The sequence below is a fragment of the Aedes albopictus genome, chromosome 1 (assembly GCF_035046485.1).
Source record: "Aedes albopictus strain Foshan chromosome 1, AalbF5, whole genome shotgun sequence".
Lineage (NCBI taxonomy): Eukaryota > Metazoa > Arthropoda > Insecta > Diptera > Culicidae > Aedes > Aedes albopictus.
In genome coordinates, this window is record NC_085136.1 from 181,647,476 (window position 1) to 181,657,792 (window position 10,317).

At 47.6% G+C, this 10,317-nt stretch overlaps 1 protein-coding gene across 1 annotated transcript; it reads right to left on the minus strand.

Moving 5' to 3' along the window:
* Positions 1-7,333: 7,333 nt before the first annotated feature.
* Positions 7,334-9,856, minus strand: LOC109414430 (uncharacterized). The gene is made up of 2 exons (XM_029858036.2): positions 9,566-9,856; positions 7,334-9,523 (listed from the first exon to the last, which is right to left on the minus strand). Exons 1-2 carry the CDS (start codon positions 9,854-9,856, stop codon positions 7,334-7,336), a joined length of 2,481 nt encoding a protein of 826 aa, XP_029713896.2.
* Positions 9,857-10,317: the final 461 nt, after the last annotated feature.

The window sequence follows — 10,317 nt, forward strand, 5'->3', positions numbered from 1 at the left end:
GACGAAACCGTTTCGATGGAGGAACATCTGCTGTTCTTCGACAAAACTGTGCGTGATTTGGATTCGGCGGGCATAAAGCTGGACGAGCGACTCCTTGTGTTTTATTTACTTCAGTCGATGCCGCGCTCGTATAGCCAGCTGGTTACGGTGCTCGAAACTTTGTCGGACGAACAGTGTACGTTGGATTTCGTGCGTGCGCGGTTGCTCAACGAGAGCGTAAAACGGGCTAACAGTGATGACGTCAGCGCGGACGTCGACTCGACCGCGTTTGCCGGGAAAGGCAAGAAGAATAAGAACAAACCGAAGTGTTTTGCCTGCGGCAAAGAGGGACACAAGCGTGCTGAATACCCGACCCGTGGGGACGAACGAGGTCGTAGTGAGCGGGTGTCAAGGGGCACGAAGAAAAATGTGTTTCGAGGAAAAGCAAATGTCAGTGAGAAAGAGATGGTGTTCGTGGGCCAGTCGGTGGAAAACAACCCCTCCAAAAGTGACGTTTCGTGGATTCTTGACTCAGGCGCGTCCGATCATATGATTGGAACAATCGATTGGTTGGGTGAAGTGAAGAAACTGGATAAGCCGGTGCTGATCAAAGTGGCTTCCGGACAAACGCTTGAAAGCAACTACTCTGGTGCAGTGAACATTACGACGAAGGTCGGAAACCGAAGAGAAAACGCTGTAGTGAAGGATGTTTTGTACGTACCGGGTTTGTGGTACAACCTGTTTTCGATCCAACGCGTCGGACTGCTGGGCATGCAGGTAGTGTTTCGGAAGAACAGTGTCGAGATCCTAAAAAGTGGTGAAGTTGTTTGCACGGGTAAGCGAAAGGACAAACTCTTCGAACTAAACGTTGACGTATCGCGAGTGAAAGAGCCGGCTGCTCTGGTGACAGAAAATGCCATAAGCAACGAAGAGCTATGGCACAGGCGCTTCGGCCACATAAGGAGAAGTGGACTTGTGAAGATCGTGAGCGGTGAAATGGTAAATGGCCTGAACTTGAAGAAAAGTGAAATAGTGGATCGTGCCGTCTGCGAGCCCTGTCTCAAAAGAAAGCAGACCTTCATGGAAATGCCGTTGCCTCGAAGTTCCCGTCCCCTCGAAGTCATTCACAGCGACGTGTGCGGAGCCATGACACCAGCGGCGTATAACGGTAAGCGATATTTTGTTTCCTTTACGGACGATTGTACCCATTTTACTGCTGTGTATATGCTGAGTACCAAGGACGAGGTACTTGAAGCGTTCGAAACTTATGCTGCGATGGCTGAGTCGCACTTCGACAGTCGTATCTCTCGCCTACGTTGCGACAACGGAGGAGAGTATGTCGGAGAGAAATTTCGGAGCTTCTGTCGGAGAAAGGGGATACAACTGGAGTACACCGTTCCGTATACGCCGCAGCAGAACGGTGTGAGTGAGCGGCTCAATCGCACGATAATGGACAAGGCTAGGGCGATGATCGAGGACGCCGGACCAAATGTACCATGTACAAGACGTTAATAAGACCGGTGGTTCTCTACGGACACGAGACATGGACGATGCTCGAGGAGGACCTGCAAGCACTCGGAGTTTTCAAGCGACGGATGCTAAGGACGATCTTCGGCGGCGTGCAGGAGAACGGTGTGTGGCGGAGAAGGATGAACCACGAGCTCACTGCACTTTACGGCGAACCCAGCATCCAGAAAATGGCCAAAGCCGGAAGGATACGATGAGCAGGGCATGTTGCAAGAATGCCGGACAACAACCCTGCAAAGTTGGTGTTTGCTAACCATCCGGATGGTACAAGAAGGCGTGGAGCGCAGAGAGCACGATGGGCGGACCAGGTGTAGCGTGATCTGGCGAGTGTTGGGCGTGACAGACGTTGGAGAGCTGCAGCTGCAAATCGAGTATTATGGCGGCAAATTGTTGATTCAGTATTATCATGAATTTGATGTTAACTAAATAAATGAAAATGAATAGTAACATCACGACACCCTGTTGGACAGGCCATATATCAAATATCGCAAATTAAGTCGTTCACAGACTACTTGCCTAGTAGTCATTAATGGCTAGTGTCCACTTGATAAGTACTGTGTAAAAGGATAGGACAAGTAATGCTCACGTAAAACTTTTGCAATCAAAATTACTTAGGCGTTCGCAGTTGATAAGTAATTCACAGTCAGAAAGATTTGCCAACAGATGGCACTGTCATGCGATGCTGCCAGTCATGTTGTTGATTTTCCGTACGGAATAATATGTCGATGTATTATTCCGTGAGTAAAAGGGACATTTCTCTTTCTTTGTGTTTCTTCTTTCGCACCTGCGCGTTCACAGTGTGCATTAGTATTTAGCCGTGTCGCTCTATAATGTGTGCTCCGTCGTCCCTCAGCATGGCTGTATCTGAACACGAGATTGAATTTCTTGAGGTTTAATAATTTGCCGTTACGTAACTTAAAAATTTATAAAGACACCCCAAAACTGAATTGTTTATAAATAGTTCGACTATTGAAAAAAATAAATAGCATTTGAGTTTAGCTGATGATGAGACAATGATTCTAAAAACTGTTGCATCATAATCATTTCATTTCGTTCGTTGAATAAAATGTTCTATGGTGTACTAGAACCATGAGAAGTAAAGACTGTATTCGATGAAATTTGGACACAGAAAATAATGTAACGCAATCAACAAAATCAAATATTTTTTTGATCAGAAATAATATATAATGTGTAGCAAATACCATAACAATGACAACAAATTCAGATTGGTATTGGCGCAGATATTGTTAATATCATAAAAAAAGATTTTAGTAAATTTTTTCATCCGTTTTAAAAATTGTAAAGGCTATAATTTTGATGTAACTCGTCAAGACGTCTGAAAATTTGACTCGAAGTTCTTAACAGAGTATCAATAAACTGGTAAAAAAATCTTAAAATCGGTTCAATACGTTTTTCTAATGTTCAAAACTCAAATCGCTTCAAGGCATATTTTAGGTACATTTTAACCATTTTATTCCGTGTGTACTACTTTGTTTGTACAACTGTTATGACTGTTCCGATTTTTATTAGCATTTGAAACTGTAAAACCATTATAAAAACTGTTCTTAGCCAAATTGCTTGAAAACTATTCAAGTTATAACTGTGTGAATGTCACGATACAAAAAAAAATGCTTATTGTGACTTTGTGCCACATATACGGCTATAACTTTATTACGGCTAGATCAAATTGAATGAAATTTTTACACAATATTTCTACATGTATACTTTACATATGGGCTGCAAAACGGTGAGTCGATAAGGAGAGCGTCCAATATAGCTCTGGTCCTCACAAGTTCCTACCTCATGCTTCCACGGGTCAAGCGATGACAAAGACCGCCAGCTAAGAGTTGTGTGTTTAGCAGGTGGCTGAAAGTCTCTCTAATAAAGACAAATCAATCAATCAATGTTTAGCAGGTAGTGCAGCCTGGGCACTGTTGTCCTTCTGACTTCAGCTAGATTGAGGAGGTACGATCCGAGTTTCTGTTCACCAAGGAGGTGCGGCTCAAACAGCGTCTGTTCTGGCATCCAGCGGCTGAGTAAGTAACGCTGCACCACGCCCAGCTAGATCCAAGGTGGTAGCCCCATCAGCGTGGTCGTCCCAGTGTTGGTTGGGACGTTAAACAGAACTGGCACGATGGCCCTTCGACGAGACAGGAGTGTTGGCGTAGGCCCAATAAGCCACCCGTAAAAATCCCCATTGCGAATAACATAGGAGAAAATACGACTCGATACAATCGGCAAAGACCCACGTGACGAAATAAGGACTACGATTGGAAACTTGGAACATGGAATTGCAAGTCACTAGGTTTCGCAGGATGTAACAGGATAATCTACGACGAACTACATCCCCGCAACTTCGGCATCGTGGCGTTGCAGGAACTTTGTTGGACTGGGCAGAAAGTGTGGAAAAGCGGGCATCGAGCGGCTACCTTCTACCAAAGCTGTGGCGCCACCAATGAACTGGGAACAGGATTTATAGTGTTGGGCAAGATGCGACAACGTGTGATCGGGTGGCAGCCGATCAACGCAAGGATGTGCATGTTGAGAATTAAGGGCCGTTTCTTCAACTACAGCATCGTCAACGTCCACTGCCCACACGAAGGGAGACCCGATGACGAGAAACAAGCGTTCTACGCGCAGTTAGAGCAAACATACGATGGTTGCTCGCCGCGTGACGTGAAAATCGTTGTCGGCGACATGAACGCGCAGGTAGGAAGGGAGGAAATGTACAGACCGGTAATCGGGCGAAACAGCCTGCACGCCGTATCGAATGAAAACGGCCAGCGATGCGTAAACTTTGCAGCCTCCCGTGGTATGGTAGTCCGAAGCACCTTCTTCCCCCGCAAAGATATCCACAAAGCCACCTGGAGATCCCCCGACCATCAAACAGAAAACCAAATCGACCACGTTCTAATCGACGGTACCAAGTGGAGGACGATCTGCGGACCCTACGTAGAGTGCGGAACTGGAGACAAACAGCCATGGACGGAGTGGAATGGAGGCGGCTACTATGTACAGCAGAGGCCACCCCAGCCTTAGCCTGACCGGTAAGGTAAGTATACTTTACATACAGAACAGTTTTGATTGAAATCGGTTCAGTATTTTTGAATCTATAACGGTGAAGAAGTGATATTTTTTGAAACGTTCGTTTGCTCAAACTTCTCAAATGGCAAAATTCTTGTTTCAACGATATCTCCACCAATTTTCAACCGGTTTTGATGAAATTTGTATAGTATTAGCTTTACGTAATACACTATTCCTGGTAAAAAAATAGTCATTTACCATTTTATTATGATTTTATTATCTTTCTGAATTCCAGGAATTCGTTCCGAGATCCCTACGAAAATTGCTCTGGGATTCCCTCAGAATTTCTGCTTGGGATTCCTCCAGAAATTCCATCCTAGATCTCTCTCGAAATTAATTCAGGATTGCTCCAGGAGTTCTTTCTGGGATACCTAAGGGAGTTCCCTCAGATATTATTCCAGCAATTTGTTGAGGATTTGTTCAGAACTTCCAGGAGTTCTCTCCAGGATTACTCCTGTAACTCCATACGGAATTCCTTCAGAGATTCTTTCATGAAATTCTCTAGACATTCCTTCCGAGATTCCTCCAGAAGATTCCTATGAAATTATACTAGAAGTTCTTTCAGGGATTCTTTCACGAGTTTTTTTTTATGATTTCTCCAGAACCTTTTGGAATGTCTTCAGATTTTTATCTGGGAAGAAACTATTGAAAGAATCTCTGAAATCGCTCGTGTAGATATTCCCTGCAAAACTGCTGGAGATATTCCTTAAGAAGCTGTTGGAGGAATTTTATAAGGAACTCAAGAGCAAGTCTTGGAGTACTTCCATAAAGAATAAAAAAAACTTCTGGAGTACTTCCATGAGCAAAATTTAAGAAACTTCCAGAATGAATTCCAGAATATGTTATCTGCAAGGAATCCCAGTAGAAGTTCTTGGAGGAATACCGGAAGGATATTCTGGATAAATTATTGGACAAATCTTAGAAGAAACTCCTGGAAGAACCTTGACTTATTTTCCAGGAGTCTGGAAGTTCTGAAGAAATTCCGGAAAGAACTTTTGAAAAATTCTCGGAAGATACTGTTCCGTCGGAGGAACAGCACAGGACCGGTAGCTCGATGGGAAGGGAGGAAATCTTAGCCTTCGGAAAGGCTGTGGCTTCCACTGGGGAGGAAAAGGCGGTTTTACACTACAAACTACTTAACTACTGTATTTCACTTCTGTACAGGTTCGTGGTTGAATGGAGACTGTTTTCTTGGTTGCGCGCGCACTCTTTGAAGGATGGGTAGAGACTGTATGGGGGAAGGAAATTTCCTTGCATGCGCTACGCTGTGGTGATGGTGGAATCTTCCGTACATAGGCTATGGTACGATGGTTCGGGCGTCGTCAGCTGCTGGCACATAAGGACATGCCGTTCAAGCGTGATTGGTTGGTCGGTCGATCCTCGTGCATGCTCGATCACGTTGTCGCTCGGTCGGTGGGACAGGCACACAAACGACGTGGTGTGTGTAAGGATGATAGGGTGGTTGTTAGTGGGGTTGGAGCCGTAAATTACTCGCGGCGACTCGAGGTTAGTTTGGTTGGGGAGATGAGGACAAATTCTAAATGGGTCTTCGCGTTGGGAGCGAACATACTCCCCGGCCGGAAAAGGTGGAAACATGTTAACTTACTTGGATGGCTTGGACATGGAGGCAACTTCTCATGGAGACTTAGGAAAACCAAAAAAACCAGGAAACTTCAAGGGCATGATTACAGGTATCTTCAAAGGAAGGACAGGAATAAGGAACTTGCAAATGGTTTTTAGGAGGATTCATCATACACGAGGGTTTTTAGGACAGGAAACATAAGACAACTTAGGAAACTTCTTAGGTGGACTTGCTGACTTCAAAACTGGACATGGACTTGATTCTTGGGGTAGGCTTGCTGTAAACTTGGGTAAACACACTTTCTATGCAGGTTATGGGGGCATCACTTCATGTCTTCATGTCAGGAGGAAAGTTCAAGACGTGGGAAACTTCTTCTATGGACTTCAAATAGCAGAGAGGGAACTCATGTTCTGGAGGAGAATTGTTGTGGACTGTATATGGATATCAAGGAACTTGTGAACATGGGTTTTATTCAAAAATTGTCAAATTAGTTCGATTTAGCAAAGGTACTTGATCTAAAGGAAAGGCATCAGGAGGGGATTCAAAATAGGAAAATTAGGAGACTTAACTTGGCTGGATTTTTCGACTTCAGGATTGGAGGTTTCAAACTTATTTGGGTTGGGTTTACTTTGCACACAGAGGAGCGCATCATAACACGTTGAAAGGCAAAATTCAGTCAGGTGGGATTTCTAAAAGAGGCATGTCAATGTTCAACGGCAATTTAGGAAAGTCACTTTTTTTTAGCAGGGTCTTCATCTTCGGAGGAACGAAATCACAAGGCAATCAGGTTTCGGGTTATGGTTTGGATTCTAGATTATTTGGAGATTCAAGGGACTCAAACTTCACAGGGAACTATTTCATGGGATGGAATTTCATTCAGGGCTAGGCAAGGACAATCAACAATAAGGAATGCAACATAGGTACGGAATGACAACTCAATGACGGTAGAGGTAGGCAACTTTGTTAATATGTTAGGGTTTTCAACAGAGGACTGGGGAAACCACATGAAGCCAGGATACACCACAGATCGTACGCTTGCTCACCTGTGGCATCTTGCTTGACTTCCTTCGGGTCGTTAGGTGGACGCGTTCGGGACACGCGCTCTGGGATGGCTTCGCTGGGTCGGTATCGCTTGGATGGTCCATCGGGTGGCTTCCTCGGTCACGGGTCGGAACGGAGCTGCTTGCATTCACCAGTCGGGCTCACCGGCGGCGGATCCAGTGGTGGTTGGTTCATCATCGACAACACCACGATCCAATTCTTCTTCTCGGGAGGTTCTCTAACTACCGGACGGGTTCTGGCTATCTTCGGGCTTGGGACTCGTTCTTCTAGGCTCTGGATTCGCTTGAGTGTCGAACGGATTCCGGCTGTCGTTGGAGGTAACTTCTTGGTTGGACACGTCGCGATCTTCGGAATAGGCTTCGCAATTCGCGGGATGCCGGCTGGTATCACATGAAAGAGCACCGGTGGGTTCTTTGTAGGAGTGCTGGTTGACGTCAGGCTTGAGTTGGTCACCGGACGGGTACCGGCGGGCATCGGGAAGGGCATATTCACTGGACGGTTTCCAGCAAACATCGAAGACGGCTTGGCCACCGGACGAAGACCAGCTGGCATTACGAAGGGCTTGGCTACCGGACTAGTTCCGGCGAACAACACAGTCGGCTTCACCACTAGACCGGTTCCAGTGGACTTCGGAAACGGCTTGATCATCGGACTGGTGCCGACGAGCTTTAGGAACATCTTGGCCATCGGGCAGGTACCGACGGACTTCGAGGACAGCTTGACCACCGGACGGATACCGATGGCTATCATGATGCACTTCGTCACCGGACGGGCACCGGCGGACGTCAGAACTCGCTTTCGCACTGGACTGGTACCAGTGTGTTTCGGAAGTGGCTTGAACACCGGACAGGAACCGGTGGACATCTGGACGGACTTGACCATCGGACGGACACCGATGGGCATCAACTTCGGTTCGGTTGCCGGATACGAATCGGCAGGCTTGAGGGCGGAACTGTCTACTGGACTGCTTCCAGCGGACATCGGATTCGGTTTGAGCGTCAGACGGGAACCGACGGACATCGAAGCGCAATTGCCCACCGGACTGGTTCCAGTGGACATCGGGATAGGCGTGGCTACCGGAGGAGGACCGGCAAACATCTTGGGCGTCTTGGCCGCCGAACGGGTATCGACGGTTGGCTTGACTACCGGGCTGGTACCGATAGACGTTGGGCGCAGGATCGGCTTGGCCACTGGACTGGCACCAGCGGACATCAGGAGTGGTTTATCCACCGGACGGGAACCGGCAGACATCTGAAAGGACTTGACCATCGGACGGGCACCGATGGGCATCTTGGTCGGTTTGACCGTCGGACTGGAACCGACGAACATCATGGCGGAGTTATCCACCGAACGGGCACCGGTAGAACTCTTGGTTGTCTTGGCCGCCGAACGGGTATCGACGGGCATCAGGGCGGAATCGACCACCAGGCAGGCTCCGGTAGACCTTAGGATCGGATTGGCTGCCGAATAGGATCCGGTCGCGCGCTGGAACTGTTGGAGTACCGGATGGGAACCGGTTGTAGACTCGAACTGCGGGGTTACCGAACGGGATTCGGTCACGAACTGCAGCTTCTGGGATACCGGATAGGAACCGGTCGTAGACTGGAACGGCTGGGATACCGGAAGGACACCGGTCGGATTCTGTTGTGGTTGGAATGCCGGAAGGGAGCCGGCCTTACATTGGAGCGACGGGGATACCGAACTGGATTCGGTCACGGACTGCAGCTGTTGGGGTACCGGAAGGAGACCGGTCGGAGTTCGTTGCTGCTGGTTTGCCGGAAGGGAACCGGCCTTGCACTGGGGCGGCTGTGGTACCGGAAGGGATCCGGTCGGACTCTGGGACACCGGAGGCAATCCGGTTGGCTTCGGGATCTGCATTAGCTTGGGATGGAATCCTGGTGGCGGTCGGAACGGCTTCAGCACCGGATGGAATCCTGTAGGAATCGTTAATGGAGATCGGGACGGGTTCGCCACCGGATCGGTTCCAGAGAGCGCTTTGCTTGACGTCGGTGTCTCTGGATCTTCGGATGGAATGCCGGCAAACTTGGCTGGCTCGTTGCCGACAAGGACATCTTCCTGGCTCGTCGAAGGATGCTTACTTTCACACGCTGGACGCTCGAAGGCAACGGCTGTCACCTCTTCTTCACACTTGGCTGCTTCATCGGCCGGCGTGGTTACCGACTCGGGAATAGTGACCTCGGCGAAATCACTCTCAGGTTGAACATCGGCTGACCCATGCAAAGGAATCTTCTTGTCGGTGGAGTCTTCGCTGCGGCGCGGCTCGTCGGTCTGGATTGGATTGGTACATGGATTGAAAACAATCGTACTCACCTCTTTCTCTTTCGGCAATGACGAGCGTGGCCTCTCCACCACGGCAGGAATCGGAAACGGTTGTTCCATCGTTTGGCTCGGTGACTGGCTTCTTCGGGTTGGAGGGCTGAGCCAGCGTGAAGTGGTCGCATCGAAACAGGTGGATGTGAACTTTCGCTTGTTAAAACCTCTGTCACTGGTGGTCGGGCAGGAAATCAACAAAGTTTCCACCAGAACGCAGGCCTCGGTGTGGATATCTTCGAATCGCCAGAACTTGAGGCCGAGTACTCCGAATGAAATAGCTTGTGTCATATCTGCTTTGAAAACAAATAAAGCACCAGGTCCGGATAATATACCAACAAACGTAGTAAAAACTAATGCTCTTGCTTTCTCGCGTATATTGAACAACTGCTTCAACAAAATGGTAGAAACTGGTATATATCCAGATTGTCTAAAGTTGGCAAAGGTTACCCCAATCTTTAAATCAGGAGACCCAAGTTTACTTGATAATTACAGACCCATATCAACCCTCTCAGTCTTCAACAAAGTTTTTGAAAAATTGTTAGCAAACCGTTTGATTGATTTTTTTGAGAGAAACCAAGTTTTATATGCTTACCAATATGGTTTTCGGCAAGCATGTAGTACTGCTACTGCGATCACAGAACTAGTAGACTTTGTACTTCAAGAAATAGATTCTAAAAAAATAGTAGGGGCGCTCTTTATAGATCTCAAAAAGGCCTTCGACACATTGAACCACGATATTCTACTCAAAA

What these genes read in the sequence shown, in the direction of transcription:
- LOC109414430 (XM_029858036.2), bottom strand. Translation starts at nt 9,856, where the DNA reads ATGACACAAGCTATTTCATTCGGAGTACTCGGCCTCAAGTTCTGGCGA. An exon ending in CATTGCCGAAAGAGAAAGAG is followed by an intron (nt 9,524 to 9,565) that starts GTGAGTACGATT and finishes AATCCAATCCAG; the next exon opens with ACCGACGAGCCGCGCCGCAG.